This window comes from Epinephelus lanceolatus, chromosome 18 (assembly GCF_041903045.1).
Source record: "Epinephelus lanceolatus isolate andai-2023 chromosome 18, ASM4190304v1, whole genome shotgun sequence".
Taxonomy (NCBI): Eukaryota; Metazoa; Chordata; class Actinopteri; order Perciformes; family Serranidae; genus Epinephelus; species Epinephelus lanceolatus.
This window is the reverse complement of record NC_135751.1, coordinates 43,191,515-43,213,808: the sequence shown is the minus strand read 5'-3', so window position 1 is coordinate 43,213,808 and position 22,294 is coordinate 43,191,515. Positions and strand designations below refer to the sequence as shown.

General features: G+C 45.3%; 1 protein-coding gene across 2 annotated transcripts; it reads left to right on the top strand.

Annotated features, from left to right (window-relative positions):
* The first annotated feature begins 393 nt into the window (after positions 1–393).
* samd14 (sterile alpha motif domain containing 14) lies at positions 394–18,228 on the top strand. Of its 2 annotated transcripts, XM_078161811.1 has the most exons (12): positions 440–533; positions 919–987; positions 9,662–9,711; positions 14,511–14,665; positions 14,863–14,979; positions 15,120–15,306; positions 15,729–15,828; positions 16,301–16,369; positions 16,458–16,614; positions 17,300–17,422; positions 17,572–17,727; positions 17,932–18,228. In XM_078161811.1, exons 3-12 carry the CDS (start codon positions 9,675–9,677, stop codon positions 18,085–18,087), a joined length of 1,257 nt encoding a protein of 418 aa, XP_078017937.1. In that variant the 5' UTR covers positions 440–533; positions 919–987; positions 9,662–9,674; the 3' UTR covers positions 18,088–18,228. The 2 variants fall into 2 exon arrangements, with proteins under 2 accessions (XP_033500268.2, XP_078017937.1); XM_033644377.2 differs by lacking the exon at positions 919–987 and having other exon boundaries at positions 394–533.
* The last annotated feature ends 4,066 nt before the right edge of the window (positions 18,229–22,294 follow it).

Genomic DNA, 22,294 nt, shown 5'->3' with positions numbered 1-22,294 from the left:
TTAAAATATTCCATTCATATATCTCATTTTTATTTTATTTTTTCCTTTATATATATATATATATGTATATATATATATATATATAATCTCATCTCTTCCTCTTGTTGCCTCTTTTATCTCCCCTCCTCTCTTTCTCTCCTCCCATCACATTCACCACCCTCCCTTCCTCTTCCATTATCCCTCCTCCTCCTCCTCCTCCTCCTCCTCCTCCTCCTCCTCCTCAGTCTGCCTCAGCTGTCCTTGCTGCTGCTGTTTCAGATGGAGGCTGCAGTATTCTGCTGAGTAGCAGTGAGCCAGCATCCGCTCGCTCTGCCTCCAGCCGTCAGCCTTCAGCCGACCGAACAGCAGCCTGAGAGTCCTGGAACAGGAAACTACAGCACCCACAATCCTCCGGCTGCAGCCCAGACTGTTGCCTGGCCTGGAGCAAAGCCCCGTGGAACCCTGGGAGTCGCGGTCCCCACTAAGCAGCTGGTGGTGGAGGCAGAGAGGTAGAGAGGGTGACGTGCCATGACAACCATCAGAGGAGGAGAAGGGTGAGTTTATCTGTTTGTTTACTGCCTGATGTTTCAGCCCTCCGTCCTCCTTTTCTCCCTCTGTCTGTCATCATCGTTCTCCCCCTCTTCTCTCTCTCTCTCTCTCTCTCTCTTCATCTGTGTCATCACTCCTTTAATCTGTTTTTCATCCTTCATCTTTTCATGTCATTTCTGCTGTCAAACATCTTCCTGCTCCGTCGCTCTGACACTGCATTTTCCTGTTGGAGCTTCAGTCTTATGGGAACGAGCCGTGTGCCTTGTTGTCTCATTACATCTGAGTGTGTGTGTGTGTGTGTGTGTGTGTGTGTGTGTGTGTGTGAGACCATCTCCACCCAGTCTGAGCTAACAGATCAATCTCATGTTCACTAAATGTCTCCTCGTTCAGGAGGTGTCGGTGCTCCTCGGTGCGGCAGAGTTTAGATACAGGAGAGGAAAACACAGCATGAAACATGAGGTGACACAAAATGACACGACAGACCGTGAAGTACACAACACTAAGAGATAACATGACACGGCACCTCACAGGACACGACACAAACAAACTGATAGATCCAACATTACAGCGACTGAAACAACATGAAGTCATCCCAACGTATAGCTGTGAAACACAGAGGCTCCGCTCACACAAGACGTCAGGAACACCACATGACCAACATGTGACCACACAACATGATAACACACGACTTCAGAAAGCATGATACGGTTAGGCATGACACGACAAGATATAACATGATGAGATAAAACATGACATGACAAGATACCATGGAGGGGATAACGCCTGGCGAGGTGTCCGTTATCAGTTTATAACGACCTATATGGAGGACGGTTCATGCCTCTGCATAAGTCGTTGTAAACTGATAACGGACACCTCGCCAGGTGTTATCCTGCTCACACCACGGTCACTTACCAAAGAAATAAAAAGTCACAATATTCATTCATATTTTTAAACTTTCACAGTCAAAAGTTCTTTCCACATGCCATAACTTTGTTTCCATGGTAACACCTGAGGGTTTGACTAATACCTGTAACACTGCCACTCTGTCAGGCTCTGATACAATGGAAACATTGTTTACTGCTCCAGTTAATAGGACGAGCCTCAGATACAACCCAACAACAGGAGGTATTCTCGTCCGCCCGTTCTAGGGAACCCCTTAGCTCAGCTGTTAGCCAGGAAGCTAACGTTACGCTAACAAGTTTCAAAGTCAATAACAAACAGTAAATTTGTCGGTGAAGATTCTCAGTCATCCAGGTCGTGGTAATCATAGGTGCTAATAGCGTAGGCAACTGGACTTGCTTGCGTTTCTTGAAGACATAATTTCGCCTCTCATCCAAGAAGCTTCTTCAGTTCTAAATGACTGGTACAAAGTTGCAGGCTTTAAACCCTGTGTGGGTGGGAACCCTTGCAGAGTTCAGAGGGTCATGTGAGCTCTTAGTTTCAGAGTCGTTAAGGTCACAATGTGAGTCGTTAGGGTCAGGTGGGACCAGGGGTGAATGGGTGTGAAGTCGTCTGGGGAGGGATCCCAGGACTGCACTGTAGGTGGATGATAAGTAGTGTCATAGGCCACCCCCTCTGTTTAACGATGGTCGTTCCAGCTTGACGTAGATGGCTTCTTTTACTCCTCTTTCAAACCATCTTTCCTCCCTGGCCAAGATGTGCACATTGCTGTCCTCAAAGGAGTGTCCCTTCTCCTGTAGATGTAAGTGGACAGCTGAGTCTCTCCTGTGCTGTGCCATGAGTGTGTGGAGCGGTTGTTTTGTCTCCCCCATGTATAAATCTGTTAATTCCTGGCTGCACTGAACTGCTCACACTACATTACTCTGCTTATGACAAACAGTAAATATAATCTGACAGGATGCTGAACAACGACACAGCGAGGTATCAGTGATGTCACTGTCCCCAAATCAAGATCAAGATTTACACCAACAAACAAAAGAAACGTCATGTGTGACGTCACTGTCGGCCGCAGCCTGAAGCAGCGAGCTGAACAGCAGACAGGAAGTGACACGACTGTACTAAAAGTGCTGAAGGACTAACGTTACTGTCAGTGTTGCTGCCAAGCCAAGAGGCTTGTTGCTATGGTTACTAACATTAGATACAGGCTGATACCATCATGTAGCCGGCGCAGTAATTCGGAACAGTGAACGGTTTCACCAGAACGACTCAGTCCATTATCAGTTTTAAACAGACACCCTGCAGCCAATCAGAATCCAGTATTCATCCAGACGGTGGTATATGACATGATGCAGCATGAAGCAACAACATGTAACACAACATTTAAGACCATCACACAAGACAAGACCATACAAGATAACACAAAACATGACATGACAAAACATGACACAACCAGATAGAGCACGACACAGTGAGACATAATACGACATATAATACGACATATAACATGACATAACACACAACATTACATAACCATACAAGATAACACACAACATGACATAACATACAAGATAACACACAACATTACATAACATACAAGATAACACACAACATTACATAACCATACAAGATAACACACAACATGACATAACATACAAGATAACACACAACATTACATAACATACAAGATAACACACAACATTACATAACCATACAAGATAACACACAACATGACATAACATACAAGATAACACACAACATGACATAACCATACAAGATAACACACAACATTACATAACCATACAAGATTACACACAACATGACATAACATACAAGATAACACACAACATTACATAACCATACAAGATAACACACAACATTACATAACCATACAAGATTACACACAACATGACATAACATACAAGATAACACACAACATTACATAACATACAAGATTACACACAACATGACATAACATACAAGATAACACACAACATTACATAACATACAAGATAACACACAACATGACATAACATACAAGATAACACACAACATTACATAACCATACAAGATAACACACAACATGACATAACATACAAGATAACACACAACATTACATAACCATACAAGATAACACACAACATTACATAACATACAAGATTACACACAACATGACATAACATACAAGATAACACGCAACATTACATAACCATACAAGATTACACACAACATGACATAACATACAAGATAACACACAACATGACATAACCTACAAGATAACACATAACATGACATACCATACAAGATAACACACAACATGACATAACCATACAAGATAACACGCAACATGACATAACATACAAGATAACACACAATATGACATAAGACACAAGATACAACACACACAAGATATTACAGGATACAGCAAGAGTCAAGACAAACTTGTGTCCTGAAGACAAATGTCTGTCTCAAAGTCCTGAAGACAAACGTTTGTCTTAAATTCCTGAAGACAAACTTCTGTCTCAATGTCCTGAAGACAAACTTGTGTCTTAAAGTCCTGAAGACAAACTTGTGTCTTAAAGTCCGGAAGACAAACTTCTGTCTCAGCGTCCTGAAGACAAACGTGTGTCTCAAAGTCCTGAAGACAAACTTGTGTCTTGAAGTCCTGAGGACAAACGTCTGTCTTAAATTCCTGAAGACAAACTTCTGTCTCAGAGTCCTGAAGACAAACTTCTGTCTCAGAGTCCTGAAGACAAACTTCTGTGTTAAAGTCCTGAAGACAAACATCTGTCTCAGCGTCCTGAAGACAAACTTGTGTCTCAAAGTCCTGAAGACAAACCTGTGTCTCAAAGTCCTGAAGACAAACTTCTGTCTCAACGTCCTGAAGACAAACTTGTGTTTTAAAGTCCTGATGACAAGCTTATGTCTTAAAGTCCTGAAGACAAACTTCTGTCTTAAAGTCCTGAAGACAAACTTGTGTTTTAAAGTCCTGAAGACAAACTTATGTCTCAAAGTCCTGAAGACAAACTTCTGTCTCAACGTCCTGAAGACAAATTTGTGTCTCAAAGTCCTGAAGACAAACCTGTGTCTTGAAGTCCTGAGGACAAACGTCTGTCTTAAATTCCTGAAGACAAACTTCTCAACGTCCTGAAGACAAACTTCTGTGTTAAAGTCCTGAAGACAAATTTGTGTCTTAAAATCCTAAAGACAAACGTCTGTTTTAAAGTCCTGAAGACAAACTTCTGTCTCAAAGTCCTGAAGACAAACTTGTGTTTTAAAGTCCTGAAGACAAACTTATGTCTCAAAGTCCTGAAGACAAACTTATGTTTCAAAGTCCTGAAGACAAACTTCTGTCTCAAAGTCCTGAGGACAAACTTCTGTCTCAGAGTCCTGAAGACAAACTTCTGTGTTAAAGTCCTGAAGACAAACTTCTGTCTTAAAATCCTGAAGACAAACGTCTGTGTTAAAGTCCTGAAGACAAACTTCTGTCTCAAAGTCCTGAAGACAAACTTGTGTCTCAAAGTCCTGAAGACAAACTTCTGTCTTAAAGTCCTGAAGACAAACATCTGTCTTAAAGTCCTGAAGACAAACTTGTGTCTCAAAGTCCTGAAGACAAACTTCTGTCTCAAAGTCCTGAAGACAAACTTGTGTTTTAAAGTCCTGAAGACAAACTTATGTCTTAAAGTCCTGAAGACAAACTTCTGTCTTAAAGTCCTGAAGACAAACTTGTGTTTTAAAGTCCTGAAGACAAACTTATGTTTCAAAGTCCTGAAGACAAACTTCTGTCTCAACGTCCTGAAGACAAATTTGTGTCTCAAAGTCCTGAAGACAAACCTGTGTCTTGAAGTCCTGAGGACAAACATCTGTCTTAAATTCCTGAAGACAAACTTCTCAACGTCCTGAAGACAAACTTCTGTGTTAAAGTCCTGAAGACAAATTTGTGTCTTAAAATCCTAAAGACAAACGTCTGTTTTAAAGTCCTGAAGACAAACTTCTGTCTCAAAGTCCTGAAGACAAACTTGTGTTTTAAAGTCCTGAAGACAAACTTATGTCTCAAAGTCCTGAAGACAAACTTATGTTTCAAAGTCCTGAAGACAAACTTCTGTCTCAAAGTCCTGAGGACAAACTTCTGTCTCAGAGTCCTGAAGACAAACTTCTGTGTTAAAGTCCTGAAGACAAACTTCTGTCTTAAAATCCTGAAGACAAACGTCTGTGTTAAAGTCCTGAAGACAAACTTCTGTCTCAAAGTCCTGAAGACAAACTTCTGTCTCAAAGTCCTGAAGACAAACTTGTGTCTTGAAGTCCTGAGGACAAACATCTGTCTTAAATTCCTGAAGACAAACTTCTGTCTCAAAGTCCTGAAGACAAACTTCTGTCTCAAAGTCCTGAAGACAAACTTGTGTTTCAAAGTCCTGAAGACAAACTTCTGTCTTAAAGTCCTGAAGGCAAACGTCTGTCTTAAAGTCCTGAAGACAAACTTCTGTCTCAAAGTCCTGAAGACAAACTTCTGTCTCAAAGTCCTGAAGACAAACTTGTGTTTTAAAGTCCTGAAGACAAACTTATGTCTTAAAGTCCTGAAGACAAACTTATGTCTCAAAGTCCTGAAGACAAACTTCTGTCTCAACGTCCTGAAGACAAACGTCTGTCTTAAAGTCCTGAAGACAAATTTATGTCTTAAAGTCCTGAAGACAAACTTATGTCTCAAAGTCCTGAAGACAAACTTCTGTCTCAACGTCCTGAAGACAAACGTCTGTCTTAAAGTCCTGAAGACAAACTTGTGTCTCAAAGTCCTGAAGACAAACTTCTGTCTTAAAGTCCTGAAGACAAACTTATGTCTCAAAGTCCTGAAGACAAACGTCTGTCTTAAAGTCCTGAAGACAAACTTGTGTCTCAAAGTCCTGAAGACAAACATCTGTCTTAAAGTCCTGAAGACAAACGTCTGACCCATATTTTCTCCATAACTGAAAATATTTCCAGAGTAAATAACGTTATCTTCATCGCCTCTTGGCTGCTGCTGTTTGATGATGATGCAGAATTTCAAAATAAAGGCGTGACCAAAGATGAATGAATGAATGAGCTGTATGTGATGTGATCATGTTATTCCAGGTGGCTACCAAAGTTAATTCGTAAATGATTTTTCAGATGATGATATTGATCATTGATCATTGAATTGATGTGTTGATCCAGATCGATGGATCGTGACACCCCTAGGTTTTAGCATTTTGTGGTGATGACCTCATCTCAGGGTGTATTATTTATTGCATTAGTGTTTTTAAATGTCTCAGTACCTTTTTCTGTGGTTGAGTTAGTTTTAGCCTCAGTACAACATGTCCATAGTGTCCATCTGTGTACACAGTGTCTGCAGGGTGAGGCAGCAGATGGCCTTTCTGCTGGGCTACCTGCCCAATACCCGCCCCCCCCCCCCCCCCCCCCCTGTTCTCTCTCTGCCTCGCTCTACCTCTGTCTCATGTGTCTCCTTTATTAACTGGTGGTGGGGGGATGGGGCACAATCAACCAGAGTTCTGATATATGTTATATATATTATATTAGTTATTATTAAAGGAAATATCAATTAACTTTTCGTAGCCACCTAGAATAACATGATCAATAACTTCTTCTGTCCACTACAGGCATTCATTCATTCATTCATTCATTCATTCATACATTTTCTGTAGCCACTTGGGCAGAAGGTGGGTTCACCCTGGACAGGTCACCAGACTATCACAGGGCTGACATATAGAGACAGACAACCATTCACACTCACATTCACACCTACAGACAATTTAGAGTCACCAATTAACCTGCATGTCTTTGGACTGTGGGAGGAAGCTGGAGCACCTGGAGGAAACCCACGCTGACACAGGTAGAACATGTCAGAGCACCTGGAGGAAACCCACGCTGACACAGGGAGAACATGTCAGAGCACCTGGAGGAAACCCACGCTGACACAGGGAGAACATGTCAGAGCACCTGGAGGAAACCCACGCTGACACAGGGAGAACATGTCAGAGCACCTGGAGGAAACCCACGCTGACAGAGGGAGAACATGTCAGAGCACCTGGAGGAAACCCACGCTGACACAGGGAGAACATGTCAGAGCACCTGGAGGAAACCCACGCTGACACAGGGAGAACATGTCAGAGCACCTGGAGGAAACCCACGCTGACACAGGGAGAACATGTCAGAGCACCTGGAGGAAACCCACGCTGACACAGGGAGAACATGTCAGAGCACCTGGAGGAAACCCACGCTGACACAGGGAGAACATGTCAGAGCACCTGGAGGAAACCCACGCTGACAGAGGGAGAACATGTCAGAGCACTTGGAGGAAACCCACGCTGACACAGGGAGAACATGTCAGAGCACCTGGAGGAAACCCACGCTGACACGGGGAGAACATGTCGGAGCACCTGGAGGAAACCCACGCTGTCACGGGGAGAACATGTCAGAGCACCTGGAGGAAACCCACGCTGTCACGGGAAGAACATGTCAGAGCACCTGGAGGAGCACCTGGAGGAAACCCACGCTGACACAGGGAGAACATGTCGGAGCACCTGGAGGAAACCCACGCTGACACAGGGAGAACATGTCAGAGCACCTGGAGGAAACCCACGCTGACACAGGGAGAACATGTCAGAGCACCTGGAGGAAACCCACGCTGACACGGGGAGAACATGTCGGAGCACCTGGAGGAAACCCACGCTGTCACGGGGAGAACATGTCAGAGCACCTGGAGGAAACCCACGCTGTCACGGGAAGAACATGTCAGAGCACCTGGAGGAGCACCTGGAGGAAACCCACGCTGACACAGGGAGAACATGTCAGAGCACCTGGAGGAAACCCACGCTGACACGGGGAGAACATGTCGGAGCACCTGGAGGAAACCCACGCTGACACAGGGAGAACATGTCAGAGCACCTGGAGGAGCACCTGGAGGAAACCCACGCTGACACGGGGAGAACATGTCGGAGCACCTGGAGGAAACCCACGCTGACACGTTGTTTTTAAGGTGTAAAGGAGCTCAGTCACCGTGGTTTGTACAACAGGCCGTTGCTACAGGTTCTCAAACTCCCACTGCTCCTCCTTCATCCTCCATCTCCTCCCTCCTCCCTGAGCGTCTGACCTCTGAAAAGCCTCATAAAGAATTCAGCAGAAAACACAGACTGATGTACGAAGGACAGAGAGAGTCCTGAGGCAGGAAGTCAGGAGGGGGACGATGAGACTCGATGATCCTGCTGACCCACTTCACAGAGGAGGAGACACATTATAGTTATTAAAAGAACCTCTTCAAACTGCTGCTCAGTGTGTTTTTATCAAACAGGAGGAAACTTTGTTAAGGACTATTTTCACCAGCGGATTAATCCACATCTAGTGCTGTGAGTATTTGTGGCAGCAGGACGGTGCATGTGGGCAAGCTGGTCTCACTCTGAAGTCATTGGACACCAATGAAAAAAGCCGTCCTTTAGCTTCTGCATGATATGCGGGTGGCCTGCTGGCATCAGGGGAAACACGACAGAACAACAACATAAATTAAGGTGGCGGAAGTCCGAGTAGGGAGGGAGGGGTGGCTGGGTCCAACAACCAGCAGCCTTGACCCAGGAGACCGGTGTTCACTTGTTTGAAGTGTATTTTGAAAACAGACAATGCATGTAACAGGCTGAAGTTGACACGGCGTCCCAGAACGTCAACAACCAACACACCCAGGGTACCTTGGACGTCATATGTGGACGTGGAAAGTCCATGACCAAATGTGGACATGTGACGAGGTCACAGTGAGGATGATGATGATGTGGGATTGAGTCAAAACTACCAACAAAACTTGATCAAAATCAGCCTGTTTTCATTTTTAATATAAATCAATCATTTCCCTCAGTCAGGTTTTCAGCGTATTAATAATGTTGTGAACTTTGACCTCAGAAAGATTCGATTGTCTCAGCAGAATAAAGAAAGGACTCTTTGGGCTTAGAGGAAGTTGTGACAGTTTTTGACAGTGTTGGTTTGTGCTAAGCTAGGCTAAACATGTCTTGAACCTGGGCCAGGAGAAGACAGAGGAAAGTTAAACTGTTCCTTTAAATCTCTATAATGTTAAATAAAGAGAATATTAGAGGCCCCAGGACGCTTCCCTGAGGAACCCACAAACTATGAGAAGATTTTACTAAATGTTGCATTGCTCCTTTAAATTCAGTGTCGTCTTTGTTCCATCTTTTGATTTCTGTTGTTTTCTGTCTCTGAATAGTAACTGCTGAGTCATGTCTGCCGGCCTGGACGATACAGACAATGTGTTCGGTGAGTCCTTTACGTCATTATTTCTACTTCTGCTACCCAACATGTATCTGACAGCTTCAGTAACTTCACAGATTAAGGCATAAAGACCTCATTAAATCTGATGTTTAGTTAGAAACTGTTTATACAAATTCAGCTGAAATAATTAGTCCATTAATCAATTATTGGATAAACAGAAAATAAACAAGAAACCATTTATTTCCTGTAAAACATTTTGTGGTTCCAGCTTCACAAACACTGCAAATATAATATACAGGGACCAAAATAACAAAGTTGAAATAAAAGAGTTGTATAGCAAACATAAAATGAAATATAAATTAAATATAAACTACATAACAGTAACGTGAAAAATTTGAAATTAAAAAACTTATGTTGAAAACAAGCTAACAATAAGGTCCAAATTGTGAAATACAAAAAAAATAAAAAACAAGCTAACAATAAGGTCCAAATTGTGAAATACAAAAAAATAAAAAACTAGCTAACAATAAGGTCCAAATTGTGAAATACAAAAAAATAAAAAACTAGCTAACAATAAGGTCCAAATTGTGAAATACAAAAAAATAAAAAACAAGCTAACAATAAGGTCCAAATTGTGAAATACAAAAAAATAAAAAACTAGCTAATTGTGCGGTTCAGAATGTGATATATAAAATATATATTTTTTTAAAAACATCTTAACAGTAAAGTTCATTGTGTCTTCTCCTCCTCCTCCTTCTTCTTCTTCTAGCTTCTAACATCATCTAATGCCCCCCCTCTAATATAATTACTCATCTCCTCTGAGTCCTCCCCCACCTCCTCCTCCATCAGTCATTTAACGTCTCCTCTCTCTGTTCACCATCCCTCCATCTTCTCATTTATTAAATCTGTTTTCTCTCTGTGCCAACGTTTCACTACCAAAACCTTCATGTCCTCCTCCCTCCACCTCTCTGCTCCTCTTCATCATCTCCTCCCCCCTCTGTCTCCCCCGCCTCCATCTCCTCTCCCTCCCCCTGGGAAATAAACTGCTGTCAGTTGGTTGTGGGGGAGGAGACACAGAGGAAGTCTTTATATTCAACACAAACCGTTTACACATCATGTTCACACAGACTAATGAAAACTGTAATCATAAGTCTTAGGCTTATTAATGTCATTATAACACCTCCATTTATATGTGTATATATATAAAGTATCACAGGTGTATATATATAAAGTATTTGCTTTCCTCTGCATACTTTGTAAATAATTTAATATATTTGTGGTTGAATATTCTCCTGAAATGACACCAGAAGGACACAAATTGGGATTTTAAGTTCATTAATAATAAAGGTTTACATAGTATTTCTATTTATAGGGGACATAACAGCTCGAAGAATTCACGGTTTGGTTCAATACGATAGACCCTTTAGGACCGGCGTCACGATGACATCATGTTATCAGCTGGAGGCAAAACCTGCCTCTCCCCCACAGGGCTGTAGGCTCCACAGGAGTGTTAAAATGTGTTTGTCTTGTTGTGTTATTGGGAGCCAGAATAGAAGGAGTCATGGCTCAAAACCAGCCGCCACTGCCCGTCAACAAAAACAAAGACAACTATGGTTAAATGTGATAAGACCAAAGGACTGGACGGAGGCCATCATCAAAAATGCTCACATGTGCAGCGCACACTTCATATCAGGTTAGGGAAAAAGTATTTCCTGTTGTAGGGATGAATAAGGTTATGTGTATTAAGGGTTATCATGTCCACCTCATCAGAAACTGGGGAGGGATTAAGAGGAAGATTGGATTTCTCTGCAACGCTAACTTTTTAGCACATTAACTAACGTTAGCTTCCATAGCAAAGCAAATATTGGATTTCTCTGCAACGCTAACTTTTTAGCACATTAGCTAACATTAGCTTCCATAGCAAAGCAAATATTGGATTTCTCTGGAACGCTAACTTTTTAGCACATTAGCTAACGTTAGCTTCCATAGCAAAGCAAATATTGGATTTCCCCGTAACGCTAGCTCTTTAACACATTAGCTAATGTTAGCTTTGTTAGGTGGTTACGGCCTAAACACCTATGATCCGGCACAAAGTGTGCTGAAACTCTAGCAACTGTAACACCAAGTCCTGACTGATGAAGAACAGGATCAGCGTTGCCAGGTGGGAAATGTAGGATTATTGTACCAGAGACTCAAAATTATTGTATTTTGAGGGAAATTATCGTACATCCGTCATAACCAAAATAACAATCCTACTGATGCGCTATGTAAGGGATAATGTATAATGAGCCGATAGGGGAATAGAACCCCGACGCGCTCTATTCCCCTGAAGGGAGTTATTTTCCCAGTATTCACCGGCTCATTATACATTATCCCGCTTATTACACGGCTAATTATCAAAAAAAAAATCAAAAAAATCCTTGTAGCTACTCTCCAAATAGGTTAAAAGAAATGCTAAAATCAGCCACTTCTGTTTGTTTTTTCCCTCGGAAGTTGTTTGACAGCTGCAGTGTTCCAGGACAGCGTCCCTAGCAACGCTGGGCTACATAGCAACTGTGTAATGACCGTTGCTACTAGCAACGGTCATTACACAGTCATATCAGACCGCTGAAAGCCGCGACTGACCAATCAGAATACAGCATTTAATAGAGCCGTGTAATAAAGGCAATTATACAACAGTTAGTTCCGACCGAGTAATCTGATTGGACGAGAGGCATTCCGTGAGTGCTGATATTGAGTACAACATCACTGGGACTTGTAACAGTAAAATCACTCCGCTCACAGGTGTTATAAATATAAATACAGCCGTTAATTAACCAACTGTCACACTCGCTACAGTGACGCAAACTGACACTATAGCGTTACACCAAGAAGATGGATATTTCCCCAAAATTACATTTGAATTAAATTATGAGTGGTCGTCAGGAGAGGACGAGGAAAAGGAAAGCCAGGACTCTTCTGTGCAGACCTCCAGGTGTGTTTGTGTAGCATCAGCTGACCTCGACAAACTGGAGAGGAGCAAAAACTAAGCGAACACGGTCAGGAATTATCAATGATCATCTGATGAGGTACTGATGAGGATGAGGGAGAGAGGAAGATGAATCCGGCCGTGCCAACATCCAGGTTTGAACTGGACGAAGTTACACAGCTGCAGATCAACAAAGTAGCTTGTGAGTTCCTGGCGTGTGTGCTGCGTTGCCTGGCAACAGACTGGGGGAACTGTTTTTTTTCACGGAGCTACATAACATACTTAAATAATTTATTTCATCACCTTTTGTTAACATTTCCTTACTCAGCATTGTTGTTTGAGCTGTTGTTGAACTGTTGTATAAAAGCAATATCACACTGGAGGGAGTGACGTTGGACTGTATATCGTCATGGCAGTGATTGTGTTCTATGACCGAGTCACAGCTGTGACGATATACAGTCCAACATCACTCCCTCTCGTGTGATATTGCTTAAATATGGTCACTGTAGTGTTTACTTTTTTTCCATTTTCCTTGCTTCTGTTTTTCTTCTTCTTCTTCTTCTGTTTTGAATCTCATTCTCGCTTAACTTCCTGACGGGTCCTAGCGCCTCGTGGGGCGGGTACAGCTGACCATTCAGCCAATCGTGCTCATTGTTCAGAGACATACGTCACCCCTATCTCACGCTAAGCAAAGTGCGATTGGCTGGAAACATGTCACATGGGAACAGATGCGTTCAGGGCTCAGAAAAGAACTCCGGTATACTGATTACAACCACATATTCATGAAACGGTCAGATCGTACAGAGGGCCAAATTATCATACAAATACGATAATTATCGTACACCTGGCAACGCTGAACAGGATAGTTTGTTTGTTATGTGTAGCGAACGGTTCAATATGTGTATTGTTACATTCACACTATTTATTTATTTATTTGTTATCACATGATTATAGAAAACACAAAAACCAGTTTCACCATAGTTATAAAATGTTCTTGTTAAACTACGACTAAAAATTCAGATTAGATTTAAAACATATTTCAGTCTGGAGCTAATTAGAAACATATGGCGTTACCTCCAATAAATTAATAAAAACATAATAATGACTGACTTTGGAGGGACTGTAATCTTTATGAGGACCATTTCAGTTTTACGTCAGTGTACTGAGGACATTCTGGCTGGACTTCACTGAACAAGACTTGGTTTTAAGGTCCAGGTTGGGGTTAGGGACCTGTGTGTGTGTGTGTGTGTGTGTGTGTGTGTGTGTGTGTGTGTGTGTGTGTGTGTTGGTCAGCATGATAAATATTTGATGGTGCTCTGATGTGAGTGGGAGGAGGAAGAAGAGGAAGAGGAGCTCATTATGCTGAAAATTTGTAGCGTCATCAGAAATAAAGCTGCAGCTGTAAATGAGACAAGATTCACCCGTTCATGAGTTCACTGATTCATTGATTCATAGACAGAGGGCTCTTCTACCGGCTGATGGAGCTGATTGGTTTGAATCACTGTCAATAGAAACACACACATGAAACCTTCTTTAGATTCAGTCTGATGAACACATGTAAATGAGCTCATTAAAATCTACAGCAGAGAATTCACCATGTCATCCTCCGGCTTCGTTCACTCCTCTCTGAGCTCTCTGCTCCGTCGTTCTGTCGTTCTGTCTCCGTACAGACGATCACAATAAACTCTGATTCTCAGTGACGTCAGGAGGTGTGAGGTCACATCGACACGGGGTCATCATGGGGTCACAGTTCATCTCCCATAATCCTCTGCTGCCTCAGCTCTGGAGGAGAAAATGCTGAGTCATGAGTCATAAACATGGACAGTAAAAGTAAAACGTGTGTGTGTGTGTGTGTGTGTGTGTGTGTGTGTTTCAGACCTGAACGAGGTCCCAGAGACGGAGCTGCTGGATAACAGCATCCAGAAGGGACGCGCCCAGCTGTCCGTCAAAGCACGCCGCCACCGCCCCTCCAGGTCCCGTTACCGTGACAGCGTGAGCTCCACAGAGGGGGACGACAGTCTGGAGAGGAAGGTACGAATATCTACTTGTACATATACTGATGCTGAATATTAATATACATCATCTGTTTATTGATTATATTTTATTATTAATTTATATAGTTATTGGAGCCCCCACACCAAACATGGACTGATGACATCACTGTGACATGATACAACTGATTTCATAGATGTGTGTGTGTGTGTGTGTGTGTGTGTGTGTGTTATCAGGACAGTCCGTTACACTCCGCCCGCTCACCTCTCCACCTGGCCATGAGAGGCTCCTCCCCCTCTCCTGATTCGCTGCTGTCAGCTCGTAGCCCTGCCTTCTCCTTCGACACATCACTGGTAAGACCAGTCAGAGCTCAGGACAGGGACAGGTGTCCGTCCTGTCAATATGGATGCTAATGAATGCTAATGGGTGCTAATGAATGCTAACCAAGAGAGGGAAAAAAAAGAGCGTGCCTCACCTCTCTTTGGTTCCTCAGGTGCGTCGCTCTCCGGAGGATGAAGAAGCGTCATTGGTCGCTCCTCCGCGGGGGCGGTACCATCAGCTGACCAATGCCACGTCTCAAGAGGCTCTGGTGACTCCCAGCAGCTCGCCCTCCAGGTCCTGCCCCTCCTCCGACTGCTCACGGGTCTACATGAGGAGGAGCAGGAGGCCTGACAGTGAAGGTACACACCTCAACACACACCTGTAAACACACACCTGTAAATACACACCTGTAAACACACACCTGTAAATACACCTGTAAACACACACCTGTAAACACACACCTGTAAACACACACCTGTAAACACACACCTGTAAATACACACCTGTAAACACACACCTGTAAACACACACCTGTAAATACACACCTGTAAACACACACCTGTAAATACACCTGTAAACACAAACCTGTAAACACACACCTGTAAACACAAACCTGTAAACACACACCTGTAAACACACACCTGTAAATACACACCTGTAAATACACACCTGTAAACACACACATGTAAACCACTGATGATGATACATGTAAAAGTATATTATATTATTGATCCATATTACTCTGTGTGTGTGTGTGTGTGTGTGTGTGTGTGGGTGTCAGTGTTGGTCTCTGACTCTAGTCGGGACACGAGTCCAGCTGACCCCGGCAGTCCAACCGTCGTCTTTGACAAGAAAACCAAGAGACGCTTCCTGGACCTTGGGTGAGACACACACACACACACACACACACACACTCATGAATATATCCACAGGTATGTGTGTGTGTGTGTGTGTGTGTGTGTGTGTGGTATCAGAAGTGTTTCTGGTTACAGTTCGAGTAGTATTGACCAATCACATGTGAGCAGCAGGTAACCAGTCCAATGTTGGGGGCGGGGCCTCGTTCAGTCAGCAGCACATGAAGTCTTCAGCGTCACTGGCTCACACACTCAGCTGTTCTTAAGGAACTGCATTCAGTTCATCGTTGAGTTCAAGTGGACGTTTGTGCCAAAGCTGAGGAAACTCCCTCAAGACATTTTTTGAGATCATGAGAGTGGGACAGACAAACTGAACACGCTTCTGGCCGCAGTGATCGCCAGCGTGCAGAGTCATTATAAAGCAGTGCTTGATGTGATGATGATGATGATAGTGATGGTGATGGTGATGATGATGATGATGTCATGATGTGTCTCTCAGGGTGACCCTCAGACGTTCATACATCAGGGTGAGGAAGGATAAATCCAACCGTCTGTCCGTTGGCAGCAGGTGAGTCCTTCGTCACACACAGACCGTCCCACCTGTCTGTCCCACATTCACAGATCTAACAGGTGTGTTTGTCTTCGTCTGTCCTCAGAGAGACGTCTGAGAGTCCGTCTCGCTCTTCAGGATCCTTCGTCCCCTTCTCCTGGTTCACTGAGGGACGGGGGTCGCTCTCCTCCGCTGGGACTCCCCCCGCCTCCCCCAAAATCCCCCCGCTGAGCTCCCCGAGACCCAGAAAGTCTCACTCCCAGGTACAGACAGGCTCCTCCCCCAGGTTTACCTGTGATGTCACACTGTCTGGCTGGTGTCGTCATCGACCTCAAATTTATTACTGTCTGTGTTCAGGATGTTTGTGGGCGTGTCCCCGCACAACAGCAGAAGTCTTTTATCGTGGGACACGCCCCCTGTATCGCTCTGATTGGATGCTGCCGCTGATCACGCTGATCTGACACATGACATCACACCAGAGTGAAGACAGAGAGGAAGTGTGTCGTTTGATTTGTTTTGTTTTGTGTGTGTGTGTGTGTGTGTTTCATGTCTTCAGTTTACGACTCTGTCTTCACACAGAGGAAACTGCTCCATTAAACCTCCATCAGTGCTAATGGCCTCAGTGTGTGTGTGTGATGCTTTCAATGACCTGTACGACAGAAAACTGGGCGTTCGCTCATTTTGACACAAAGCTCAGTATTTATCACTGCAGACGATCAGATGTGTTCTTGAACAGAGACAGCTCTGACATCACAGTTCAACTGTCGTGAGCTGTGATGTCAGAGCTGTGATGTCAGAGCTGTGATGTCAGAGCCCTCTGGTGGAGCATTATTTTTGTTTTCATTAAATGAGACGTGTGATAAATTTGGAGCAACAGGAAGTAACGACCTGAAACAGGAAGAAGAATCAGCTGCGCTCCAACCTGTGCTTTGTGTCTTTGTCCTTCAGGAGTCGGCTCTCAGTGAGGAGTTCTCTCCTCCTCATACCTCCTCCTCCACCTCTCCTCCCGTTGACTCCTCCTCCTCCAGATCCTCCCATCCTTACCACACCCTGTCCCAGTCCTCCGATGAGGTAACACACACACACACACACACACACACACAACGCATCACAATAAACAAAAACAAGTTTAAGTTGAGTTGATTCAAACAGGAGCTGCTCACACACTGTGATCCAATCATGCTCCTCTTTTTCCTCCTCCTCCTCCTCCTTCTCCTCAGCCCTTCGAGGAGCCGTCCTGCCTGGTGTCCTCCTGGACGACCCAGCAGGTGTGTCAGTGGCTGCGAGGACTCAACATGGAGCAGTATGTCCCAGAGTTCAGTGCGAGAGACGTGGACGGACAGCAGCTGCTGCAGATGGACGGCAACAAGCTGAAGGTGAGGAAGAGGAGGATGATGATGTCATCTGACTTTGTTCTCTGATTGGATGAAAAAGACTGAAACAGGGAGACAGTGTGTCTTCTGTGTGTCAGAGTTTGTCCTTCGTTAGAAAAAGTTTGTCTGTGTTTGACGAGTTGAGAGTGAGGACATGTTTTGTTTCATGTGACATGAGAGTGAGACGTCTGTCCTCGTCCTCTGCAGGGTCTGGGCGTGCTCAGTTCGTCTGATCGCAGCGCTCTGAAGCGTCGCATCAAAGATTTTCACTCTGCGGCCGAGAAGGAGAAAAAAGCTCTGGACAAGATGGAGAAACAGAAAGAAAAACAACGACGGAAAGACAACGAGCAGCGCAGGAACTGAGGACAACCAGGGGACAGGGAGGACAGAGGACAACGAGAGGGGAGGACAGAGGACAGCCAGGAGACAGGGAGGACAGAGGACAACGAGAGGGGAGGACAGAGGACAACGAGAGGGGAGGACAGAGGACAGCCAGGAGACAGGGAGGACAGAGGACAACGAGAGGGGAGGACAGAGGACAGCCAGGAGACAGGGAGGACAGAGGACCACGAGAGGACAGGGAGGACAGAGGACAGCCAGGAGACAGGGAGGACAGAGGACAACGAGAGGGGAGGACAGAGGACAGCCAGGAGACAGGGAGGACAGAGGACAACGAGAGGGGAGGACAGAGGACAGCCAGGAGACAGGGAGGACAGAGGACCACGAGAGGGGAGGACAGAGGACAGCCAGGGTACAGGGAGGACAGAGGACAACGAGAGGACAGGGAGGACAGAGGACAGCCAGGAGACAGGGAGGACAGAGGACCACGAGAGGGGGTGACAGAGAACAGCCAGGGGACAGGGAGGACAGAGGACAACAAGAGGGAAGGACAGAGGACAGCCAGGAGACGGGGAGGACAGAGGACAACGAGAAGAGAGGACAAAGGACAACAAGAGGGGGTGACAGAGGACAGCCAGGAGACGGGAGGACAGAGGACAGCCAGGAGACGGGAGGACAGAGGACCACGAGAGGGAAGGACAGAGGACAGCCAGGAGACGGGAGGACAGAGGACAGCCAGGAGACGGGAGGACAGAGGACCACGAGAGGGAAGGACAGAGGACAACGAGAGGGAAGGACAGAGGACAACAAGAGGGGGTGACAGAGGACAGCCAGGAGATGGGAGGACAGAGGACCACGAGAGGGCGGGGCAGAGGACAACAAGAGGGGAGGACAGAGGACAGCCAGGAGACGGGGAGGACCACGAGAGGGGAGGACAGAGGACAACGAGAGGGGGGGACAGAGGACAGCCAGGAGATGGGAGGACAGAGGACCACGAGAGGGGAGGACAGAGGACAACGAGAGGGGAGGACAGAGGACAACAAGAGGGGAGGACAGAGGACAGCCAGGAGACGGGGAGGACCACGAGAGGGGAGGACAGAGGACAACGAGAGGGGGGGACAGAGGACAGCCAGGAGACGGGGAGGACCACGAGAGGGGAGGACAGAGGACAACGAGAGGGGGGGACAGAGGACAACGAGAGGGGGGGACAGAGGACAACGAGAGGGGGGGACAGAGGACAGCCAGGAGACGGGGAGGACAGAGGACAACGAGAGGGGAGGACAGAGGACAACAAGAGGGAAGGACAGAGGACAGCCAGGAGACGGGGAGGACAGAGGACAACGAGAGGAGAGGACAAAGGACAACAAGAGGGAAGGACAGAGGACAGCCAGGAGACGGGGAGGATAGAGGACAGCCAGGGGACAGGGAGGATAGAGGACAGCCAGGGGACAGGGAGGATAGAGGACAGCCAGGGGACAGGGAGGACAGAGGACAACGAGAGGGGAGGACAGAGGACAACAAGAGGGGAGGACAGAGGACAGCCAGGAGACGGGGAGGACAGAGGACAACGAGAGGGGAGGACAAAGGACAACAAGAGGGAAGGACAGAGGACAGCCAGGAGACGGGGAGGATAGAGGACAGCCAGGGGACAGGGAGGATAGAGGACAGCCAGGGGACAGGGAGGATAGAGGACAGCCAGGGGACAGGGAGGACAGAGGACAACGAGAGGGGAGGACAGAGGACAACAAGAGGGGAGGACAGAGGACAGCCAGGAGACGGGGAGGACAGAGGACAACGAGAGGGGAGGACAAAGGACAACAAGAGGGAAGGACAGAGGACAGCCAGGAGACGGGGAGGACAGAGGACAACAAGAGGGAAGGACAGAGGACAGCCAGGAGACGGGGAGGACAGAGGACAACGAGAGGGAAGGACAGAGGACAACAAGAGGGAAGGACAGAGGACAGCCAGGAGACGGGGAGGACAGAGGACAACGAGAGGAGAGGACAAAGGACAAAAAGGAGATAGGGAAAACAGAGGACAATGAGGGTGCAGGACAAAGGACAACCAGGAGACGGGGAGGACAGAGGACAATCTATGTTTGTGTCTCTGGACGGACGTGTCCACTGAGCCTGTAAAGACGAGTCCTGGAGTCTGGATGGAGGACGGACAGTGTGAAAGTCATAAATGATTAAATGACCGTCGACATGTTTCAGACTGTGTCTCTGTTAATGTCTGTCTCTACGGTGGCCTCTGAGGGACAAACTCAGCAGACGTTGTACTTGTTGATGATTTATTTTCTTTCACAACAGAAATGAAACGAAATCTAAAAATCTGAAAACAAAAAAAAATGAAATTAAATCTGTGAGAATTTTTATCACTTAAGAATCGTAAAAACCTGAAAGAGTGAGACATGAACACATGAATTCATGTTTTCAGAAGATTTGTGCTTTTTCTCTTTTTGTATGTTTTGTCCTCCGGGGACCACCGTAACAGCTTAAAGGAACCACCTCTGTGGTCCTCACTTTCCCACAATGCACTGCTCAGCAGGGACTGTGTAAAGGTGCGTTCAGGTGCTCTTTGTTATTCAGTTACAGCGTGTTAAATTCTGAAAAGCCCAATCCTGAATCAGCCCAAACTGATCCTGAATCAGCTCAAACTGATCCTGAATCAGCTCAAACTGATCCTGAATCAGCCCAAACTGATCCTGAATCAGCCCAAACTGATCCTGAATCAGCTCAAACTGATCCTGAATCAGCTCAAACTGATCCTGAATCAGCCCAAACTGATCCTGAATCAGCTCAAACTGATCCTGAATCAGCTCAAACTGATCCAACATCTATTGCACGTCTGTCCGTCCTGGAAGAGGGATCCCTCCTCAGTTGCTCTTCCTGAGGTTTCTACCGTTTTTTTTCCCTGTTAAAGGGTTTTTTTTGGGGTGTTTTTCCTGATCAGCTGTGAGGGTCATAAGGACAGAGGGATGTCGTATGCTGTAAAGCCCTGTGAGGCAAATTGTGATTTGTGATATTGGGCTTTATAAATAAAATTGATTGATTGAAAATTGATCCTGAATCAGCCCAAGTCGATCCTGGATCAGCTCAAATGAATCCTGAATCAGATCAAACTGATCCCGAATCAACTCAAATGGATCGTGGATCAGCTCAAACTGATCCTGGATCACCATCATCATGTGACACAAACAGTCACATGACCTTGTCACTGTGCGTCCTGCAGACAGCTGTTTAAAAAAGATGATGGAGTTCAGAGAGACACGACGGCTTTTGTCCACAGGGGGGCGCCACAGTTCACTGCAGCTGCTTTAACAAGTTTCTTCTTTGGCTGTTTGCAGCAGAGACGAGCTGGATCGGACGTTCTGATGGAGAACACTTCGACTGCTGACCACATGAAGAAGAACGAAAGAATTCTTTCTGCTGTCAGATGAAACTTAACAAGTCTGATGTGTTTGTTTCAGTCTGACCTCTGACCTCTGACTCCTGACCTCTGACCTCTGCTGTTCAATGATCAGATCAATAAATCAAAAACCTGTCACAAACTTTGCTTCAGTTTCTTCAGTTCAGGTGAAACATCAGAGGTGGGTCGAGCTGATGCTGATCAGCACATGTTGCGTTCAGTGACCAGTCTGGAGGGTGGGGAAGAAGAGTGGAGGGAAACACAACTATATAGAACAAGGTATTTATTACAGGTGCAGGACAGCAGTAACCCTCCATCATCACCTCTGACCCTCTGAGCACAAGTAACGGCTCCTTTACGCTCAGACGTCAGATTCTTCTGTCTCTGTCTTTATTTCATCTGATTCATGAACGTTTCCTGAAAGTTTTCAGATACGGACAAACAGAGCAGAACCACCAGAGATCATGGAGGCAGGGCGGAGGTGGTACGAGCACACAAAAAACATGTTGTTTGCTGCGACTCAACAGTCAAAGTTCTGGATGTTAACGGCCAAAATACAAAGAAAAGACTCGCTAAGAATAAAGAATAATATCCAGTACGACGTCCCTCTGTCCTCACAGCTGATCAGGAAAAACCCTTCAATGGGAAGAATAAAAAAAGTGTTATAATAATCAGATAAGTCAATAATCAATAATGAACCTGTCCATAGGTTTAAACGATACAATAATATCTGACTGTAAAATAATCAAATCAACACATTAACTTTCTAACTGAACGACAGATGAACGGATTTAGAAATTCTGGGTCGATACTGACACCGGTG

Excerpts from the sequence above, each read along its gene's own strand:
- samd14 (XM_033644377.2), top strand. The coding sequence starts at position 9,675 with ATGTCTGCCGGCCTGGACGATACAGACAATGTGTTCG. Across the intron at positions 14,666-14,862 it reads ACGACAGTCTGGAGAGGAAG|GACAGTCCGTTACACTCCGC; the intron begins GTACGAATATCT and ends GTGTGTTATCAG. Across the intron at positions 16,615-17,299 it reads CCAGAAAGTCTCACTCCCAG|GAGTCGGCTCTCAGTGAGGA; the intron begins GTACAGACAGGC and ends TTTGTCCTTCAG.